Consider the following 23,335-nt stretch of genomic DNA (forward strand, 5'->3'; position numbering starts at 1 on the left):
GTGTAGCACAATCAGAACTTTATTTTGTGTAGCTGTACATCTTCTTTGCATGAAGTACTTCATCTCTGCTGTCTTGCAGTGTTCACAAGTTCCTGAAACACTTGATAGCCATCCGTGAATTAATTAATTGTGTAGTACTTTTAGCCACCTGCTCGTACATGATTGTCAACTTGGATTGGTGTATACCTCTTGGTGCTGTGAAACTTTGAGTATGCTTTTGCCTTTCTTCAGAATGGGATCTTAAACACAACTTTAGGATTCCTTAGAACTTTGAAGGTTTTTTAAAACACTTCAGTAGTTGTCCAGGTTACGGCTGATTTCCCTGAGAATCAGTCAAAATCACTGCGCAGCATTATTTTCCTACCAAATCTTAGTTTGCTGCTAAGTGTCCATGCCTTTTAGAGCTATTTGGAAAGCGTAGATACTATTTAGAGAGTGAGCGAAGAACTGGCAGATTCATGTAGGAGTAAACTTTCAAAATTATACGTTAAGAAAAAAGAAGTGACCAGAAATGTTTAAAAAACCCCAAACAAAACACCAACAAAAACGCCACCCTTTATGGAATGACCATACAGAAATACAGAAGAACCTTTTTTTTTTACAGTGATGGTAAATGAGCATGGTAAGGGATGTTTGCATGCATTTTACTCTTTACTTTTTTGATTTAAAGTGGTATGTTTTGGTAAATGGCGGTAGTTTAAGGATTTAGGAGAGACTAGGCTTGTGAGAACACTATTAGACCTTTTCTGACAACTATAGTGGGAATGGAAAACACTTCTTTTCCTCAGTGCAGAGTCCGCAAGGTAGCAACTAATAAAGAAGACTGTTTTGAAAATGAAACCAGAAACCTTTCTAGTAATTATCAGGTCAACCATTTTTAACGATCTGCGGGGAACTGTCAAGCAATAAAAAGCAGCGTGAGGCAACACTTATCAGACCCTGGTGTCTGAGCAGCATTTGTAGTTCTGCTTTTCCCCGACCCCAGAGGCAGATTTTTCATCCTAGCAGGCAAAATTAGATCTGCTTGCTTAGATTCATGCTAATATCAATATTAATGCTGGCATAAAAATGGATGGCTAGGGCAAATAATTTGAGGTTGGTAATGATGTCCTCACAGCCTCAAGGTGAAAATGAGCTTGATTTAAAAAAAAAAACTTGAGCTCAATGAAATAACAGTGTGTTAAGCATGATTCAGGAGCATTTCTGCAAAAACATATAGGGTAGCCAGATGTAAGGCGATGCTGTAACCTAGTCGTAAGATGAGCTTTGAGTTTTAGGACAGTTTGGTTGTAAGCCATTCTTGGCCCTCCTTCTGTAGGTGGCTCAGCTTTGTAAAATGTTTTATAACTGGAACATGCCAGAGCCACTGTTATCATCTGTCTGATACAGTATCTCCTAATAGAGGGTGTCTCTCCCCCTTTTTTTTTTTTTACTGTTGTCCCCTTAGTGGTTTTATAGTATCAATATGTAAAGTTGAAGCAAAGCGGCCTCCAGGCATTTTTGCAACACAAATAATGTGACAGGAGGAAACAATTACAGGAAAATGTATCAGGTGGGAAGAGCTTAACTTTTTTCCTAAACGTGTTTCTTATGAGAGCTGTCCTGGGTCTTTTTGGTTATAGCTGCACCAACGCAAACAGCAAATGCTTCAATGGTTAATGTTTTTCTTCTGGAGAGCCGTATTATTCATATAATAAATTACATTCTTACTCAAATACTTCTGTATTTCTTCTAGAATCAGTGTGTGTCAATTCATCATTATCAGTAGTAGCAGATGTTTCTGTGTGGATATCTTTCAGTGTGTGCTGTATTAAACTAGTGTATTTGGCAGAAGGACCTAATGACTTGTGCATGAAAAAGTATAATAGTGTGTTTTTAAGACACTTCCTGACTTTGGTATTTAAGGGAGGAGATTTTATGCTCACCTGGGGAATCGTGTCCTTTGTGTAAGGGGAATGAACTTGTACAGATGTGATCTTGGTTACAAAAAGACCGTTTGCAGCTTTTGCAGGAATTGTGTGTGCATGCTTGTCACCCAGCCACATGATGGGGCTTCCCCGCTCTCTAGAGGCTTTAATTTGCTTTAGTGGGCATGAGGGTACAGAGATGTGCATCTTCTTAAAGGGGAGGGAGGTAGTCTTTATGTTATGGTTTTGAGTGCTATCTTAGAGAAATGGTATATTTCATAGTTCCTGTAATACAAGAAATAAGCAATAGTAAAATTCAAATCTAAGAACAGTGGTGTAAAGTGTATACTATCCTTTCCTGGTATTTTTTTTTCCTCTCCCATACATCTAAATACATACTTATCCAGGTAAAACAAGCCCCTACCCCTTCATCTCTAAAGCAGCACGAGATGCCACTGTAGTTTTTAAGGTTGGACTTTCACTGTGAAAAATATCATAGCAAGTTTACCTCAGAGTAGAACCTAAATGTTTTACATTATTTTTATCTCGAATTACTTATGCTTTTTTGCTATATCAAAGCATATTAAGCCTTTTTAGCATTGAAAAGTCTGGGTTGTTTTTCTTTTTTCTGTTTAGAACCATGATATCTGATACTTTGTTAGTAATGGAAATGTAACTATGTGCCTTTTTTTAGTGTGTGTGTATATATTTACATTTAAGTATAGAAATGGAATGTAAACTTGCAGCTTTCCAAAGTAGGAATCAGCTTGCTATTGGTTTCCCATATAGCTAATATATAAATATGCCCGTGAATGGGGGCGGCTAGCAAAGGGCATTTAAGTTGGGTGCAGCTTGGCGTTTTAGCTAAGCGACCTTGATGGCTGGATGAAGGTGGGGAAGACAACCCTGCCCTCAGCTGTGTGTTCCCACCATTTCTCATCTGCGCCAACAACCGAGTAGAGGAAGATAAAGTGCTCTGATTTTTGAAGGTTCATCTTTCTGTTGGTTTAGCTCCGTGACTTGGCTCCCTGCATGTTGGGTGGACTCGTGTCAAGCTAAAGGGGGGTGGCAGAAATGCAGGGGGATGGAAGAGAGGCTGCAGCCCGCAGAAATACTTGCTGTTGGGTTAGTCTGGCTGCAATGTTAAGACATCACCTGTATTGGGAAAGAGCTATTGTGTTTTAAGTTCATGGCCAGGTTAATTTGCATAACTTGATATGCCCTGGCCTGGCTGTGGGTTTCCAAAGCTCAGATTTCAGAGGTGTGAATGTCAATATATCCTGTATGAGAATAGAAAGGAAGACAAGGAAAATATTGGGGGGGGTGGGGGTGGGAGTGTCCTGCTTGCATTGAAGTATATTTGTTGAGAAAACATTGCGGAATTTTTAAAGGCTAAGAGACAAGGGGGAGAGGTAACCTAAATGAATAGTACCTTAAAAAGTGTGTCTGTAAAACATGAAATCCTTTCTTGCAGAGAAAAAACAAAGTTTGTTTAAATCAAGTGTGCTCTAAGTTCTGGGTCTGATTGCTGGCTCAGAGTAATAACTTAGTTTGGATTAGTTCTGGCGAGTTGTGCATTAATGCGTAGATCAATTTGAATCAAATTGATTGTGGTTAAGCATTTCAAAAGGAGAAACGTGTGTAATTTTAGAAGATGGTGACATCAAGTCGTTTTTTTTCTTTGCAGGTTGTCTTGGAGTGGAGTAGAGACCAGTATCATGTTATGTTTGATTCATACAGAGACAACGTTGCGGGCAAATCATTTCAGAATCGGTGAGCTTTACTTGAAGTTGACAGTATTGCACATTTTACTATTCAATGAATTTTCAAATATTTAAATCAAATACTCTAGATGAAGTAACATACTGTTGAGTAGGACCTTATTGAATGGGCTCTAAATCTACAGCAAATTTTTAACTTAGTGGTTTTAAAATTGTGAGTTAGTGCTTAATATCCCAGCTTGGAAGATGCTTGGCATTTGGAAGTTCTAGTCATATAACAGAGTTTATATTTTAAATGCATTTAATTAATCCAGTCTCTAATGAAACATCAAAATGGTGATAATGTTAACAACAAAGGGATGACGTATTTTCCATATTAAGATAAGAAAATATAAGTACTGTTCCTGTGCACTTAAAATTCCAACTTTCAGTGTTTTGAAAAGTTATTTGTCATTTACCTTACATTTTCTGTGACATCTCATGAGGAACATTATTTAGTAGAGGAGTCACAAAGCTCATAAGAAGCAGCTTTTTAAAGCTGAGTACATGGGAGAAGTCACCCACAGCAAGTTGGAAACCAGTTCATATGGGTCATTTGTTTCAGTTGTATTAACTGCTACATGACTTCTTGTGGTTTCATCATTCGTGTCTGAATAGTTGTGGGGTCTGTTGCTCAGGAAGTCAGTGGACTGTGAATTGGTAGGTGGAAGAAGCTACTAAGGAGATATCATCTGACTCTTAAGTGTTGATACACTCGACTGGAAAAAAAAACAAACCCTGAAAGGAGATGCTTAATCTGCCTTGAGGTTTGTTGAATCACGGGACAGTAGAAATGATCAGATCAGTTTGTCATGCTTTAGCTGGTGCGAGATAACTCTGTAAAAGTACACTGCATGGTGTCAGTGAATCCTGTGCACTTTTACAGTCTCATCTCTTACTCCCCTCATCCATTTTCCAAACTATGACAGATGAAAGCAGAGTGATACAGCTCATATGGATTATTAACTTAATGTTTACATGTTTCTGCAGTGCTGAAGTGAAAGCATGGTAGTTTGTTCCTGTCAGTACTCAAATGCCTGACTTTGTGATAATTAAGTACAGTGCTTTTATAAAATGGTTGACTTTGTCCAAAACAAAATGGCAAATCTTACTGTTGTGATGTAGGTATAGTCAGTTCCCATTTCTGCATTGCTTTTTCTTCATTTTGGTTGTGTAAAGCACTCCTTAGCTAGTGTTGATCTCTCTGAATTGTGAGCAAAAAATCCAGTGCCTGGGGAGGAACTATTGGCTGCCTGAGCAAAAGCTTAAGGTTTTCATGATGGGTGCTTAAGTTATTCCAGTTCACCCATATGCCTTTAATACTCTTACGTCAGGCCTGACAGGGAGGTTTGTTGTGATATTTGTGTGCAGATACCAACTTCCCGTAAAAATTCATACCAACAAAAAGTCTTTGCGGAGACGTACTTTCAGGCATCTGTTAACTTTTAGAAGTCCCTTGTCAGGGGTTCAGTTTGTTTTTATTATCAGACTTCACGAATGCAGTAATGGATTCCTTCTTGCAGGACACACTGTATCAGTGGTGGTTTGATGGAGTTTTTAAGGCTGATATCAATGCAACATGTAGGGTGTCACATGGTTTTTACATAAACTGAGGATTGTGAACTTCCTGTTTTGATCCTAGCTTATCCATTGATTTTAATCAGTTCTTATTTTAGTGTTAGAGAAAAATATTCAGAATTGGAGAACATGAGCTTGTTGGTTTGGAAATTAAGCAGATCCACTGCTTAGTGGAAAGTAAAAGCTGCGTGGCCTTTAAGAAACATTAATGGACCTTCAACTTAAAGTAGTGTTATCTTCTAGGAGCTTTGCAGGAAAACATCTTTGTCCTTGTCAAACAGTTGTGTTATAAACTTTTATAAAGAAAATTGCAGTGTAAATTGTAGACAAATTTGTGTATGTGGGCAAGCTCCATATGATTATAAACTCAAAAAGCTTTTCTTCCTGAGTAACATAAAACCAGTGATGTTGCTAGCACCATTAGTTACACCTGTTGAACGCTGTTCCCTGCCAGACCACGGAAGACTTCTTGTTTTGCCTTGAAGTTTAGCAATTGCTCTGGTGTGCTTTTCCCTCCTGTTGCATGTCCTTTGGCATCCCAGCTGTTGCACTTCCCAGGTAGTCACATCAGCTGCTAAACTTCCTACTTACATTGCCCAGGCTCTTATGCAGCTTGAGACAGTGGAGTAGAAATTCCAGGGCTTTTTACCAAGCCACCTCATCCAAACCCATTTTTGAAGACTTAGTTTTGGTATGAAAATAAAAAGGAGAGAAGGAAACTAAATAATGGAGTTGCATGCATGAGAGTCTTGGACAAGAACTCTATTTTATTTCTCTCCACCAGCAAATTCTGCATTTTGGCAAATGCTGAAGTGTAATTTTGCTATTCCAGGACGTGGCCAAATCATACTTAAAACTTGAAAATATGTATGGAAACAAAATGTGAAGGAACAATCATCAGCTTTTAAAATGTACAAACTGATTTCAGTGTGGTACAGCAAATGGGAGCCATTAATAGTTGAGCAGAGTGAGGCTAGAGAGAGGAAAATATGCACAAATTAGGGAGCCAAGAGGTACTGGAGCGGGAATAGCAATGGAACAGTTGAGTTGCCATTGGTGGGCAATTACAGGCAGGAGGGCTGGGAGGTTTACAGTGGGAAGCTTAAGGGTGTAATAGACTTACGCTTGTTCATAAAGAGTCTCAGCAAGGTTCGAGATCGCTGTATGGTAGCTTGGGAGAGATCCAGAGGCTGCTGTACTCCATCAACTGTGGACGCTGAGACAATGAGGCTTTGTCTTCTAGCAGCAATCTTGGCTGTGAGCATGGCTCTGCTCTGTAAACAAACATCACAGGTACGGAAATGCGGGTGCATAGAAGAGGCAGCACGTGCCAGGTGCTGTCTGTCCTGTCTGGGAGAGCTGGTGGCTCTGGCTTTGTCTTCAAGCAGGATCCTATTGATGTTTTTAGGTTTGCAAGTAAAAAATGGGTATGTTTTTGAAAGAGGAAAAAGTAAAGGACTATCCAAAACGAGCCTCATTAATTGTCTGGGAGTCTCCAAGGAAGTTTCAAAAGTTTCCAAAGTCCATGTTTGCTAATATTAAAATCAGTAGCAAATAGGAAAGTTGATGATTTTCTGTAGAAAGGTGTTACATAATTCCCATTTAGGCAGCTTATTTTGGGCTTAATCTGTTTGCCAGACTGGTATTTGTGATGAAGATCAAATGCATAAATCCACATGAAGGAGAAACGCAGCTACAGAATTTGAAGGAGAAAGTTTTTGATCTTTTCTGACCTTGAACAATTTGCAAAAGACTCTGCATGTTAAAAATAGTGTTTGAAAAGAATAGTGTGGAAGTGGCTCTCCTGTTCCTTTTTAATTTTAAAGCAAAATGCCGCTACATGCTTTTCAAAATATAAACTCTCAGTACTTTTTAAGAAGCCGTGAAACCAACCAGAAAGCTTTGGCAAAGACCAAAAAGGTGAAATCTTAACAGTGTTACTGTTTCTAGTTGGGAGCAACAAATTAATTTGTGTATGATACCTGGTTTTTATTATTATGTTTGATAACCACTACTTTCTCAAACAATGTATGCTGTAAAAATGCATTAAGAAAATTTATCTGAGTATTTGGATAAATTTTAAGCAATTAGACTAGTGGATCTGCAAACAGTTCACTTGCTTTAATAGCCTTTTTTACTAGTCTCTATTGCCACTGGTAATGAAGAATGACCTTGCCATGCCAGGGTTAATTCAGAGTTGACCTACCTGCATCTGAACACAAATGCCTTTCCTCTGTGGAGTTTATTAGCATTTGGCTGTATGTGACATCATTTCAATGCTAAAAATGAAGTGTAGCAAATTACATACTTATATGTGCTATTGCATAGAAACACGCTTTTAGCAAATTATAAACTGGGGAGAGGCTTCACAGAAGTCAAAATTGCCTCATACCCTAGAAAGAGTTGGAATTGAGGCTTTTTTTTTTTTTTTTTTTTCATGTTATGGTCTTCAGTGAAGCCTGGGTAAATAGTCTCTGCACTTTGCCCAGAAGACTGAGGGTTGGGCACTTTTGAAATCACCTGGCTTGAGTCAGGTGCTTCCATCTAAAACACTCTTGTCCTAGTGTTTTAGGGACTAGTGTTTTAGGACAGCATTTAAGGGACTGTCAATCCAATAATTTAACTGATCACAACAAATGTAGAAAAACTGGAAGAGCTCCTGCCATTGAATTTCTACTCCTGTGGAGGACTTTTTAGTTCAAAAGATGCCTTGAGTTGTATCTGTTAATGAACCGGAAGCTAGTGTCATCTCCTGAGAAAGAGATGAAATAACTGATTAGAAGGGTAGTTTTATTCAGTAAATTGACTTTTTTTTGCCAGTTGAGAGGGTAGCCTCCTGCAGAGTGTTGCATGTCAGAGGTGAGAGAGACTTTCTGGGTGGTGCTGCTGGGGAAGGCAGCGCTGCTGCTTAGATGTTCCAACTGACCCACTGTTATCCTCTAAGTGCTGTAGCTCAGTTAGGAGCAGTGATGAATTGAGTACAAAATGTTCCTGTCTATTGTGCTGTGACCAGCTACTGGCTGCCCTTTTACCAAATTTTGTGCTTCAGTTATTGAATCTCAGCCAGTAGAAAATGAAGCTGGGTGGAAGCTGTCTGCATGTCATACTGTGCAAGGGAAGGTGGAGGAGATACTTGCCTATAAGCTCTGTCTCTTTTTGAATGCTTTTTGAAGGATGCAGTGGGTGGGGAGGGAACACCTTTCCTTGGAAACCTCATTGTGTGACCCCATGGATCTTGGCATTAGAGAGGTGCTCAATGTTTGCTAGGCCATCTACAGTTTAGGAACGTATTGAATAGCTTGACACTGGAACTTTGGAAAATAATAGTTGGGGCATCCTCCTGCTGTCTGAGACTGAGAGGTTCACCTATGGCAGCAGCCTGGATTACCCGCTGAAACAAAGCTGTGGGCCTTGGGGAGGAGATTATCATAAACAAATAGAAAAAAGGTACCCAAACCCCTTTCTTTTCTTCTGCCTTAGGGATGCTAGGAAATCTGTAACTGTCCAGAAACAGCTCCAGGATATTAAATTGTCAAGAATGAATTTGACTGCTGTGTCCAGAGTCTGAATTCATGTACCCTACTTAGGTTGTTGGTTTATGAAATGCCCTCTCATTAATATCTAAGAGGCATTCCTAGGATAGAGACCTAGTCCTGCTGAGATCTTATTGGTTCTGTGCAATTAAATAACAGTAAGTATGATTTAAGTCTTTATACTTCGTGCTGTCCTGTCTAATGTAGCTGGTGAATTAAGGATGTGCCTGGATGCTGGTACTGATTTGTGAAATATTTTATGGGTTCAAAGGAGTTGGGTTATAGGTTAACGTCCGAGAAATTTAAAGCATGAAGTTCACATTTCATTTATTTACTGAACTGTTACAGCCACTGTACGTCCTTTTTGGTTTTATGTCTGTGCTGTTTTGTCAAAGGCTTGTGTATAATTAAGAGATGATATATAGAGAGCTAAAGAGAAGCTTTTTGCTTTGTCTTGTTTGCAGCCCAGACACCAAGTATTTCTGTTGTTAGACAGAAATTGCTATTGTAGGATGCCACAAGCACTTGCAATATTAAACAGCTTATGTAGCTTTCATTTGAATTATGTAGGCTTTGTTTACCCATGCCGATTGATGTGGTATACACCTGGGTGAATGGCACAGATGTTGAACTGATCAAAGAATTGCAACAGGTCAGAGAACAGATGGAGGAAGAACAGAAAATAATGAGGTAATAATCTTATGTATTTTTTCCCTTTAACCGACAGCAGCAATCTAATGCAGTACTAGCCCTCTTTGAATTTTCATGTTGAGTAACATGGGAGAAAAACAAAGTGCATTTTCTCACTTCTTCCTTTGATTATTCTCAAAACCTTGTTTCAGTTCTACATTTAGCTATGAAGTACTGTCTAATCAGAAAACTGCTTAAGATACAAAGCATAATAATTTAAAGTAATTAAGGCTGTTCTGTCTTGAATTTGTAAAATGCCACGCAGAAAACTGTGCTTTGTGTATGTCATTTTGTCTTGATTTCTAGAACTCAGTTTGTAAATAATAATAATAAAAACTATATCTCTAATGTAAAACCTCTCTTCATCCCCTTTTTCCTCCTCACCCCTCCCCCCATATTTCTTCTTATAATGGGCTTAATAAAATCTTAAGCATATGTTTCTTAAAGGCTTCTTTTTAAAGTTAGATTTGTAGTCTCCCAAACACTGAAACTGAGAAAGAGGAAGATAATTCGTTCATGTTAGAAAGGTATGAGTCAGCCTTCTAACTTAGGAGGGAAAGACATGTATTGCTTCATTTGGTGTTATAGATTGTGCTATACTGTTCTGCAAAATTACTGATCTAAGGCTTCAAACACAGGCTGCTGGATTTGTGCCACACAAATACTTGGATTGTGTCTTGTAACCATTGATTTAGTTCTTAATAAGCAACTCTGTGGTCACGTGGTCTCTTTTGGCCAGAAAATATGCTAAATGGAAGAACAAATCTGTATTTTAAGGGTCATAATAGTTTAATTCAGAATAATCTGAAATCCACAAGTGAGTGGATTGATCTCATTTTTGGCATGTTATGACTTGCAATTTAGGTACCACTGACAATGCGATCGCAAGTGAAATTCTGAGTCTTTGTTTTGCTACCTAAACAATGAAAGTATTAGTAGAACTTTAAATCCATTAAGTTTAAACATCTTAAACATAGATGTGATCTCTGCTCTGAAAAGCTTTCAGATTTATACTAATCTTTTTCTAGCAGGTCATATAGCAAATGTTAGTGGTTTTAGCTTTGCCATCACTTATGCTGTGATTCCCATTTTACAAAGGGAAAAACATAGTTTTTTTCCATAATGCTGATTTGGAAAGTTTATATCAAGCTTATGAGTAAGACTCATGCCCATTCCACGTTCATTATCTACAGGGGCACCTGGTTCTCTCCCTTGTAGATAACTTTTTTCATGTACTTTTGAAATCCGTTAGCACTGTTACAGGAAGAGGTGTTTCATGGGATCAAGATAACTGCATAAGACAAAGGCAAGGATGCTATAAATCTCTGCTAAGGAGTGTATATTTTTGTATTGCATAGCAAAACTTAGTAAGTTGTAACTTTCTTGTCGATACACCTGAATTGAGCTAGTCATGGTCCAGGTGCGTTATTCTTCAGTGAGAGACAGTAGCTTGATGGATGGTGGTTCTCTTTCTGTTGGTGTGTGTAGAAGGGCGCCCTTCTGATATTATGATTATTATTTAGCATCAGCACTGCACTACCTTTACATTAATCCTCATTAGCCTCTACGTGCACATGGCAAATGCGTGATAGACCTTATCAGAATATGTAGGTAAGGCAAAACAATCAAGTCAGCCTAGTTTCAGGTCACTTCATCCTGGTTTCTTACCAGTGTTTTTCACATCAACATCAGTTTCGTTAAGTAATGTAATAATAACCCCTGAAAATCCTGGCAAGAAGAGTCCTGCTGCCACAGCTGTCAGCACAACCAAGAATTTTTGAGCTACGCTGCATGAGGGTGAGCAGTGAGGGGCACGTGTGTCAGTCTGTGCTCGCCTTGGCAAGGCCAATGGCAAGACCTTGGCAGTTTTATAACTGGGTTATCGGTGCTTTCACAACGTGTCCCTGACTCAATTAACAATCTGAAATTAGACTAAATTCCTTACTGTCAACGCAGTGTTATTTAACGTAGTTTTAATTTTGTAATAGGGAAATCCTGGGAAAGAATGCAACAGAACCAACAAAGAAGAGGTGAGTTTCTGTGGTTTTGGGCATAAACTGGAATAAATGATATCCTACTCATTGTTAGCTGAAAGCAGATGCTGGTTGGGGAGGTTATTTGGTTTTCTGTAGCCTGTGCATGCTTTCCTTCTATGTGACTTCAAGAAAAGTTGACAGCATGAGAATATATATGTTGGATAAAAGGAATGTTATTGTGACATATATGAATAAGCTTATTAAAATGTGACAATTTCTGAAGTTCAGAAAGCATATCTTTGTCACTGGTTAGGCATAGTTCCTATTCAGAGTGTGGATTTTTAATGCATGTGTACCTGGAGTTTTATAATTCAAAAGCATGAAAATTTCAGCGTTGCTTTCACCTGCCATTTGTTTACATGGCACTGCAAGGAATTGTCTGTGGAGGGTTCAAGCCTCTTATGCCTCTGCTGCCAGGAAGCAGCAGGGCCTGGTCTGTCCCATTCTTCATTTGGCTTGGTTGTTCTGCTATTTAGAGATCTTTATAAGGTCTCCTCTGTGGGCAAACTTTGAAATCTTGGAAACTTTTAGAAAAACAGTTATCGGAATGAACTAAACTGTAACAGTCAGATATTTGCCTTCTGCAGCAAAGTAAGCATGCTCTTAGTAATTTCCCCCTGCCCCAGCAGATGTTAGAAATAATTGATCAGATCTCACAAAAACATCTCTTGTTGCATGTAACATTGATTTTTGTCTTAAGTTTTCCACTAGTGTTAAATATACCTTTGGTATTTGCTGTAGTGAGAAGCAACTGGAGTGTTTGCTGACACACTGCATCAAAGTGCCAATGCTTGTCCTGGATCCTGCGCTGCCTACCAACGTCACACTGAAAGACCTGTTGTCCATTCATCCAGCTTTACAAGCTGCTACCAATATGTTCTTTGTAGCAAAACCAAAAAATCCTTCTACCAACGTGACAGTAATTGTTTTTGATAGCCCTAAGGATGGTAAGAACCTATTTGTCAGATTCCAGCCAGTTTTCTAGAGCAAGCTTTTTAGTAAGCTGCTGCAAATTAGTTTTTTTTTTTTCCTCCAGTACTGACTCTGCCACTAATTTTCTGTTTGACTTTAGCAAGTCATTCAGCAACTCTTGCCCTCAGTCTGTTACTCTAAATGATGACATTAATGATACTGTTTGCTTACCTCCCAGACAACTGATTACAGATGATTAGAGTTCCGTGCTTTAAAAGACTATTGCAAAACAGGTTTGATATCTGAATATCTGTGTTGCACTGATAACCTCGGAAGACTGAGGTTTGGACTGAGGAAGATTAGTTTTAGAAATCCTCTTTTAGTTGCTGTGAAGTCTAGTTTGAATATTGTGCAATAAGTTCTGCCCTTGCTCAAAGGATTGTATACCTTAAAACAAAATTATCCATGTGTTCAGCATATATATGTAGGATCTTAGAGCAGGTACGGGCTTATTTTGTTTAATATGTAGTGCCTGACCACTACCACCCACTAGCCCAACCACTGGTGTTTTTTTTTACCACCAAGAATTATTTACCAGTTATAAAGACGACTCTTCACACCATAAATATCCAAATCTTTTTAATTTGCAAAAGTGTATCTTAGTTACTAGAATATACAAAAGAAGTGACTTCCAGTTTTTGATTTGCAATGCATTTTATTTATTCTAGTTGAAGCTGCCCATTCTGGAATGTTAAAAGACAACAGCAAACAGATAGTATGGAGGGGTTACTTGGTATGTACTTTTAAAATCTGTTGATAAGCATTTGTGTATGGTAAACTTTTTGTACATTTTTAGAAAGTGTTTCTGTGCTATTCTCTTTCCATAACTCACATGTAGTAAGAAATGAAAGCTTTTAAAATAACCCTTATTTCAATGTTGAAGTTTGGGTTAAGTGACAAATATACACTATTTTGTGACAAATATTAAGTGACAAAAACACACAAAATATATGCTATTAAATCTGTCACCTGATGAAGGATTTACAGATAAATGTGAATTACTGTAAGTTTAAAAAAGTCTTTATTCCATGTTTTCTTGGTTTTAGACTACAGACAAAGAAGTTCCAGGTCTAGTTCTAATGCAAGACTTGGCCTTCCTTAGTGGATTTCCAACTACATTCAAAGAAACAAATCAGCTACGAACAAAACTACCGGAGAGCCTGGCCTCTAAAGTAAAATTGGTAAGGGTCTGGAGGAAAGAGTAACTTAGTTGTATTGGTTTTTCGGAATGGTTCACATCCCACTCACCTAGCAGACTTAGGATGTTTCTGATAGTAATCTGTTTTTCTGTGTGACTCTGTTTTCTTGAGTTGTGAAGAGTAGTAAATAGTGACTCAAATAGTTGCCTTCAAAAGACCAATTGTCCATTCTGTGACTGCGAGTTTTTAGGCATTAGATTTGCTAGCCTGCAACTATTTAAAAAGTACCAGCCTTATCACTTTCTCTCATCCATTTGCTATAGGGTGTGGGCTTGCTGAACCATACTATAGCACTGGCTTGTTTAATGTGACAGAATTTTGTTTATGTAGCTTCTTAGCTTTTTTTCTTCCCGCTATGCTTTTAGAAGGATTATCTTAATAGTAATAACTTGGATTGTTTCACAGCTGAACGCTGTATTTCTCTCTGCCAAGTACTCCGTATGGTCTTGAGCAAGTTGCAATTCAACTTACCCACCTGCAAGGCAACAGTAGATCACAAATTGTGTGACTGTGCCATCCGTAAACATTTCGTGCCTTCTATTCTCCCCTGGCATTTGGACACCTTTTCCAGTTACAGCCAGGTTTAACAGATAGATTAACATTTCAAAAGTCTGTGAAAATCATTGGCTTATGTATTGGAGAGAGATGTGATTGGTGGTGTGAAAGGGGCTGAGGCCAGGGAGTTTGTGAAGGAGAAGGAGTTAGCAGGGGTAAAGGGATGTCAGTCTACAGGTCATCTGTCTTCGTCAGTCTCCCCACCTGTAGCATGTGCTAATTCACTTTACGGCTTGTTCTGAGTGCTTGAATGAGCATGACTTCCTTTCCTTGTCTTTTTTTCGCAGGCTGGACTAACAAATCATGTGTTCTGCTATTGCAGAAGTGATATTGCGTAAGCCCTTTCATAGGCTGGTCACACTCCAACTTAATGCAAGCTGAATTTCTTCTTCCTTGTCTCGGCTTGTGTTAGCAGGCTGTCTTAGAATCTCACTAATGGTAGAAACCTTCCGAAGTAAACACATTTGTACCTCTCTTCCTACATGCTCTTAAACAGCTTAATAGAGAGAGTTCTTAAATAGTTATTTAAGCTTAAATAGCTCTTTTCTTTTGCCTTTGTTTACATCTGTAGTGTATTCATAGAGAGTGGCTATGGCTTTTCCTAGCCTTTGTTTTACTAAGTTAATCAGGCAGTGCTCATCCCACAGCATTGGCTCTCCATTCCTCTCATCCTTCTGACAGCCCTTCACTGCCACTTCCATTGTGGTTTTGTCTGCCTTCAACACAATTGACTGGAATTTTGTACAGCGTTTTAAATGAGGCATTACCAGAACTTTTTACACAGTGAAAAATACATAGTACGTGGCTAACCCAAGGCTGGCAGACCATCAGAGGCTTGGTGTGTGCTAGAGTATGCTCATTGCAAACACTGCTGCCACTGTTTCTATGTAACCTCCCTTGCATCTTTCCACCGCTGTGTATTGGTGCTGTTCACAAAAATTGTCTCTTGCTATTGTGAATCTGTTGCTAGTTTGGGTGAGTGGTGGCATGTGTGCTCTGGTGTGGCCGGGGCATCCTTCCTTTTCAAGTGACACATTGGTTAAATAGCAGTGGATATTCATATGGGCAATCTGCCGGTCTCTGCTTGTTTTATATGCTATGGGTATTTCTTTAATTGTTTTAAAGAAATGGTGTTTACTGTAGAGAAATGAGATTGTTAACCAACAGGAGATGGTACTTCAGTTTTGCTGTCTGAGATGCTAGGTTCTTAATTTCAAGTTTGCATGAGGAACGTTCTTAGTTGAATGCTTCATGACTTTGAGCCATCTGAAGAATCTTCTTTGAGTGCAGGTTCATCCATTTGGGTTTGGAGCCTTTTCTAGTTCCTTACCACAGTTTAAGTTACAGGTTCCTGGTGGTTTTAACACATTTGATTTAATGGAGCTGAAGAGCTCAGAATACCTTTGACTTCAGTTACCAGCTCTTTTCATTTGTTAAACTTGCCCTTTAGTGTTTAAGAAACTTAGTAACAAGATGTTCCTTAATTATTTTTTTTCTGTTTCAATTTAAAATCAATCAGCTTATGTTTTCCTGACCTATGGTTATTTTCTAGGAGCAGCTCTTCTGCAACGTTCTCATTAATTACCAAATTGGTATCTGAAATAATATTGCCTCTATCAGTTCAGAGATTATTTGGTGGAAAAGAAATCTGTCTGATTCCACCTCTGGGAATAAATTGGAGCACCATCCTAGGCAATGTGTGTTCTCTGGTTGAACATCATAGATGTAAGCTGTCATCGTATCATAGTTCTGAGGAATGTTCCCCCCTCAAACAATATTTGGAATTTCATTCTCTGTCCCTTAGTGGTTGTTGCTTTATGCTCTTTTTCCAAAATGATTTTGACTTAAATCAGTTCTTTTATCCACAGTACCCTACTTTTTTTTTTTTTTTTTTTGAGTTCTGGTGCCTTGTATCATTAACACTTGGTCTTCTTTTGCCAGAGTAACTTTTATGTGTCTGTCTTGGACCCTTCAGTATCTTTCTGTCCTTGATGTTCTACCACCTTCTCTTCTTCCCTCTGATGTCTGGTGTCATGGCTTGCACTAATATTTTTGCTGCTAAAACATACTTCTTATACTAAAAGAATACCTGTTGTGGGATTTTGTGGGTTTTTTTTTCTTGTTCCCCAGCTCTCCCCAGGTACTTCGTTAGTCGTGGTTATTTCTCTAATTGCATTATCTAACTATTGTTCAACTCAGTGTTGATGCTTTTTCTCCTTAATACTCCTGTGTGGATTTTTGCTTCCAGCACTAAGAAGTTCATAATTCTCTCCAGGATTTCTGCTGTAAATCTTTGTCAAGCACAGACCTTATTCGTAGACTAGCCTGTGTCTCTTGTCCTATAATAGTGACCTTCCATCTTTCATGGACACTTTGGAAGAATGAAATACCCAGATTTCTCCTAATTACTTTTGAGCCATGTGCTGGTTTTTTATTATCTTGTGGTTTTAAGACTTGTGGAGTGATCCTGCCTGGACCTTAATTTTTTTATTGCAGTCATTTTTTTTCCATTTCATCAGATGATCCCTTTCATCATCTTTTTTTCCATTCCAGTAGGATCTCCTAGCAGTATTAGTCCAATAAAAAACATGATGGATGGATTCTTTCTGTGTTTCAGTTCTGCTTCTCATGCTTCTCATGTCCAAGCAGCTGGCTAATCTGTTGTCTGTATCCAAGCTGATCACTATCTTACCTCTTTAGCAAATCTTAAAAATGCTATAGTTTCTCTGTGTTTTTGCATTGCTGTCCAGATGAACATAAAGGCTGCATCTCTGGGGTGTCTTAGATATGTCTTCCATCTCCTTGTCTGTTTTTATGTAAGTGACATATTGTGCCTATTATCTTTCTACATGATATTTCCTTACCTTGTCTGGGTTGTGTTTTTCTCCTTGTCATCAGTCATGTGTCATCCAGTTGATCACAAATCTTTCTGTTCGTGCTGGTTCTCTTTTCCTTGGTGTGTTCTTATCTTTGTGTAAACATTACCATCGTGATCAGCTCATTATCTGTTCCTAAGAGCTCCTCTTCTGCAATTTGGTTAGGCATATCTCTGTATAAAGACAATTTTTCTCAGGTATCCACAGCATTCTGCAGTTTCTCCATCCAGTCATCATTGCTGTCTGTGTTTCTTTTCCTGGTGGCGGGTGCTTTAGAATAATTAAATTGTGATTATTGTACCCTGTGTGGTCATAGCAGTGGATTCTTCCTCAATCTGTTCTCTACTCTTGATAGCAGCAATTTATTTATGTTACACCTACAATGGAATATAGGTATATAAATGTAAGAAATGTTTTATTTGCAAGGATAAAAATTTTTACGTATGAAGTGTGGATGAGGTTGTTTCTATAGAAGCTTTTACTAAGATCCTAGCTCAGAATCAGTTCTTCATTCAGTGGATGTTGTAGGCAGGCAGCTATGGTAAACATAACCAAGTATGGTTTTCTCCTTACCAAAGAGAGAGATGCTAGACTAATGCTACAGTTAAGTAGAAAAAAGGTTGGTTGTTTACAGTCTCCACTGAAATTTGTAGCAATTCCTCTGCTGTTACTACTTCTGGAATCTAAGGTCTGTGAAGGGGTGCAAGATGCCTGGTGGAGAAGAAAGTTGCACCTAAGTTTAGGCTAGACTTGTGCCTCATAGCCACCTCCTGATGCTTAATGGGTTTCTGCATGCTCTCAGTGGCTGTTTTGGTGCAATGGTGGAAGTAAAGAAATAATAATAAAAAATTTCAACAATGCTGCTATTAGAAGGGAAGAAAGGTAAGCAAGGGAGGACTGTAGCTGTTGGTGTGTTTGAATGTTGATAATGCTGCTTTAATTGGATTGCTTTAGTTCGTTTGATTGAAATAACTTCTGAATCCAAAGAGGACCCAAAATTGCTCAAGCATCTGGGCCAGGTGTTTCTTGTTCTAAAAATCTAAAAAATCTCTGAGAAAAGCAGCTGAGCTCAACTAGAGGGGGTTAAATTGTGAAGATTTAATATATAATGAATCAATTTCCAACTTGAATTACATATGTTAGTCTATTAATTTTTATACTTATGGCCTGCATGGTAATGTAATGATATGGAACTTTATTTCCAGGTGAAAGGTAAGCAGCAGTGTGTCTGCTGATCACATTTGTTGTTCTACCTTGTGTGTCTTAGGACAAGTGTGTTAACTGTGCATCGGTATGCCACTAGATGGAGGTGTTACTCTGGTTGTGCAGCTGTCTGCTGCTAAGCCATATTTTTTTAAAGGCTGTAAAGATGTGACATTGTACCTATACATGAAGAACAACAGAAAAAAAGTTTTTTCACTTTTCCTTTCCCCCCTTACCTACATTTCTGGAGAAAACTATTATTGTTCAGCCTAAAAGAGATGCTTGTGACTTAAAAACTAGGTAGTGATGTAAAGACTGACTAGAGAAGGATTGAAAGGGCCAGGGGATTTGATTTGCTTGATTTTGTTTTTTTGAGGCTATCATGCTAACACTTTTTCACTGAAATAGTATACAGTAGTGAAAATTTTTTGGAGAAAGGTGACTTTCCTTCAAGATTTAATATCCCAATTGCTTCAGGGAAAACAGAGCTTGTCGATCTCCTTCCTTTGCAAAATATTGTTTCCTCTTAATCTGTTAATCTGCATGCACACACATATATGGACAAGTTATGTTGGAAACTAAGGGCCATAAAGTGTGTTAATGACCTTGTCTTACTAAAGGAAAAAAATCCACGTAGGAACCTGCAGGCACAGTGACGCTGGGTGTTTGCTGTCCTCACTGTCTTGAGGGTGGGGGGTCTGGGATTCTTACTGCTGCTCTTGTCAGTGTTGATGGAGCAGACAGGTGGCTTCAGGAATTGGTGGTGTGTGTTCACACAGATGTAATAAGTAAGCTCTGTAGGAAAAAAAACTTAAGGCATTGCATTGGTTTTGACTCTGAATTGACCCTCCTACTATGTTACCTTATAAAGGGAACTTGATAAATTTGTAAAGACAACAGTATTTCATATTTGTAAACCTTTTTGTAACTCTCTAACACAACACATGCCCACCCCTGCTTCCCTTGCTACGTGGGCATGTGAGTTTTCCCAATATCCATACTGGAGTGTGAAAAAAGGAGCATCTCATTTCCTTAACAATCAGCTTTGGTCATTAAGAAGATGAAGTGTGATAATTTAAAGACTGGTTAAGAGTCCAAGTCCCACCTCAGGAAAAAAATCTGCTCTTGAGGCCTCTTACCTTGAGAACATGGAAAGGAAAGTGTTTACTTCTGCATGGGGTGCCTTAGCCCATCCAGCCTGCTGCGTAGACTAGCAAGTCAAAGTTGCCAAACATGCTGGGTCCAAAGGAGAACCTGCATTTAAAGTTACCTGGTGGGGAGAATGCAGTTTCCCTGTCTCATTTTCAAGTGCGTGATATAAATGTGCACGGGTGGTGGTCTGGGCATGTGCCTGCATGGTGTCTTTTCAGCCTGCTTGTGTTAGCAGCAGAGGCTTGCCGGATCATGCTGACTCTATGCATCTACCTGCTTGTTTTTCTGTTCTATTTTCACAATACCTTTGGATCTGCTGACCTGTTTTCTCAGGATGAAGATGTTTTCTAGAAGATAATATTTCAAGGAATGGGCAATCGCATGCGTCCCCACTGAGAGGAGCTTAATACCTGTGAGACATTACAAAATCTGCCAGGAGAGAGTTCCATTTTGAATATACCAGCAACAAAATGCTTAGAGCAGAGCTTGCAATTTATTAGAATCTAGTTAGTTATGTCAGCAGATAACTTCATTGAAATCTAACTTTATTGATAGCTCTGCTTATGAAAAGACTTTTTTCTTAAAGGCATTGGTGGAAAAAAACATTGATGTAATAAAAATAATCTATTCAATACAGGGGTTATCTAAACTCTGATGCTGAGCAGTGGAGCACATTTTTCTACTACTTCTTGTTTGTGCTTGGACTGTTACATGTTTAAAAACCTAAAGTATATATGCTGTGTTAGTGGGGGGAAAGGGGAAGTGTTTGTAATAAATCTAGTTAGGAATCTGTAGTACAGGTACCTATTTTGTTGAGTTTGGTGGAAACAAGTTAAAGAGAAATTCAGTGTTCTCATATGCTTTCAGAACTCTAGATTGGTAATATTTTTGGTTTGTTATACGTATGTTTTAAATGACAGATTCTAAGGGACTGTGTGACACTGTTGTATTCCTAAATAAAGCACATACCCACTGATGGCAGCTTTGCAATCTGTAGCATTTCGATATCGATATTTTTGGAGGTTGCTAGCTGCAGTCCGTAACTATACCTCAGCCATTTAGCTACTGAAGCCATCGTTTCCACCCGTAGGTTCAGATGATTCCCTGGAAGGTCTGAGATTTATCAGATTTTTCTAATGGCAGGCCTCATAAGTCAGATTGAAAGATCTCAAATAGCATATGAGTCAAAGCATCAACAGCTTTAAAATGTCACAAGTGGGACAGCTGGTCTTGCTAAGGGAAGGGGTGCTAACTCTGGAACAAGTGTTGTTTTAAAATGAGCAGAAAGGGTCAGATTTAATAAAAAATAAAGAAAAAATGACTTAAGGGTATTCTGAAATAAACTGTGATGGTTTTGCTGTTTTCAAACATGACAGTATTCAAATTTGGTTAATTTATGAATTGTTTTTACAGATCTTATACAACTGAAAATCTGGTAGATGTGCTTATTTGTCTTATGTTGTGTGCGTGAAGGAACAAAAATTAAGCATAGCATCTAATAAATATTGTCAATGATTAACTGCATTTATTCTCAGTCTGACTATTGAATGTGTGCACTTGGAGAATCAAAGTGCAGTTCTGCTTTTAGCTTGTTTGTGTCTACTCATGCTACTTCATGTGGTAAACACAGCATTTTATTGGGTTATGCTATATTTCTAGTGAAATGTTTTGGTGCCCTGTAATTTGTAAGCTATGCTGTCTGTTAGAGAGGGCATGTAGTGCAAGCCCCTTCTTACCCTGTGCATTATGAAATCTGATATACAGACTTACTAGTGGCAAGAGATAAAAACAGCAAACAGATCAAACAGTCCCCAACTAAGAAATGACCTTAACAGCATATTGGCAACCATCATTAAGGACTTGGAGACCCACATGGATTAGTCCTGGAGCCCTTTGTATCTCAGATTTCTGAGCTGAGGTTGATCTGTAAACCATTCTGAAAATTTCACGCTTCTGACAGCAACGATGAATTGGTGGCCTTAATTTTCTGAGGAGCATTGGTTGATTAAGACGGAAAAAAAGTATGATTATTTCAGTCATATAATAAAGTTGTAATAAAATATGAATTTTGTTATTGGGGGTGGGAGGGAATGGATGGGGACTTACTGTTCACTTGCTCCAGGAATATTTATAACATGGACAGCTTTACTGTTGCTGTAAAGGGAAATTGTGTAAAGAGAAATTTTCTTTGGAAAGTGAAAATTAAGCATCTAGAAATGTTCTGTATCTTTAAATGTTTTTTTCATTTCTCGTTTTACTACCCCTTTTTCTGTTCTTACAAAATTGTAGTTCTTTAAAACAGTGTTTACCAATCATTCTTGTTAGTAGCTCTAGTAAGAAATATATAACAAAAAGATGGAATTGGCAAAGGAAGAGTGCTGCTGTGGGTGCATGCCAGAAATTATTTTCACTGTTTGTATAGTTGCAGCTCTATTCAGAAGCCAGCGTGGCTCTCTTGCAACTGAATAACCCTAAGGGTTTCCAAGAACTGAGCAAGCAAGCAAAGAAGAACATGACTATAGATGGAAAAGAACTGACGCTTAATCCTGCTTATTTACTATGGGACCTCAGCTCTGTCAGTCAGGTAGGTAAATTCTGTTACAGCATGTAAAGGTTGTAGTATTTGAAAAGTGCAAGTAGAGGCTAACTAGTCAGTGACAAGGAACATGGGATTTCTTCCAGAAGCTCGGAAGTGTTAAGAATCCAGTATTTACTATGTTGTAAGAAAACAGCACAAGAACACTGTCAAATTCTGAAATTAAGGAGGAAGAAGGATCAGTGACAGTTAATTGAAATTTTCATGTTTTAAGTGAAAAATTTTGCCCTCTGCGCATGTTCTGATAAAGTTGTGTGCAGTCAAGTCCTGAAAGGCTTAACTGATTCTGACTGGCAGATAAGCAGGCTTCTTGTGTGGAGGAGACAGAAGGCTTTATTAACAAACATGATTATCTCCTTCCCGATATGTTTCTTAAGGTTATGTATCTTAAACATAGGATATGTATCTTAAGGATATGTATCTTAAACATATTCGGGAAGGATATGTTTCAGCATCATATATGCTGAGCAAATGCTAATTACTTCTCTTCCAAAAATTTTGAAGACCTGAAATAAGATGTCTGTAAGGAAAGGAGGTTTACTTTGAATGCTTTTGATACAAGCAAGGATGTTTCATTTAGCAAAAGGAAATAAAATAACAAGGTGTCTGTTTCAAGATAAGATCTTCTAAAATGTTGGGTTTTTTCTACTGCTAGAATTTAATTTTACAGTAAATGTCAACTGACATGGGTAAAGAAAATGTGCCCTCTCCAGTAAACCATTGACATCCAGGAAGACATTGAGGTGCTGGAGCGTGTCCAGCGAAGGGCAACAAAGCTGGTGAAGGGTCTGGAGCACAAGTCTTATGAGGAGCGGCTGAGGGAACTGGGGTTGTTTAGTCTGGAGAAGTGGAGGCAGAGGGGAGACATTATCGCTCTCTACAACTACCTGAAAGGAGGTTGTAGTGAGGTGGGTGTCGGTCTCTTCTCCCAAGTAACGAGTGATAGGACAAGAGGAAGTGGCCTCAAGTTGTGCCAGGGGAGGTTTAGATTGAATATTAGGAAAACTTTCTTCACCAAAAGGGTTGTCAGGCATTGGAACAGGCTGCCCAGGGAAGTGGTTGAGTCACCATCCCTGGAGGTATTTAGAAGACATGTAGATGTGGTGCTTAGGGACATGGTGTAGTGGTGGACTTGGCAGTGGTAGGTTAACGGTTGGACTTGATGATCTTTAAAGGTCTTTTCCAACCTAAACAATTCTATGATTCTGTGATTCTATGAAACTTGCAGTCTGTCTTTGTATCATGTGCACCTGGCTTTTGGAGAACTTTCCTTGTTAA

The 23,335-nt window shown here is 38.6% G+C and overlaps 1 protein-coding gene across 4 annotated transcripts in view; it reads left to right on the forward strand.

The window, feature by feature from the left end:
* The window catches only part of GNPTAB (N-acetylglucosamine-1-phosphate transferase subunits alpha and beta), a 48,871-nt gene that overhangs the window by 1,649 nt on the left and 23,887 nt on the right, over positions 1-23,335 (forward strand). For all 4 annotated transcript variants that reach the window (XM_075502874.1, XM_075502864.1, XM_075502885.1 and 1 more), the window contains exons 2-8: positions 3,595-3,680; positions 9,349-9,468; positions 11,457-11,498; positions 12,246-12,451; positions 13,145-13,209; positions 13,523-13,657; positions 21,884-22,045. In XM_075502874.1, the coding sequence (XP_075358989.1) occupies positions 3,595-3,680; positions 9,349-9,468; positions 11,457-11,498; positions 12,246-12,451; positions 13,145-13,209; positions 13,523-13,657; positions 21,884-22,045 (816 nt within the window). The remainder of the gene's footprint in view (positions 1-3,594; positions 3,681-9,348; positions 9,469-11,456; positions 11,499-12,245; positions 12,452-13,144; positions 13,210-13,522; positions 13,658-21,883; positions 22,046-23,335) is intronic.

Source organism: Mycteria americana, chromosome 1 (genome assembly GCF_035582795.1).
Source record: "Mycteria americana isolate JAX WOST 10 ecotype Jacksonville Zoo and Gardens chromosome 1, USCA_MyAme_1.0, whole genome shotgun sequence".
NCBI lineage: Eukaryota > Metazoa > Chordata > Aves > Ciconiiformes > Ciconiidae > Mycteria > Mycteria americana.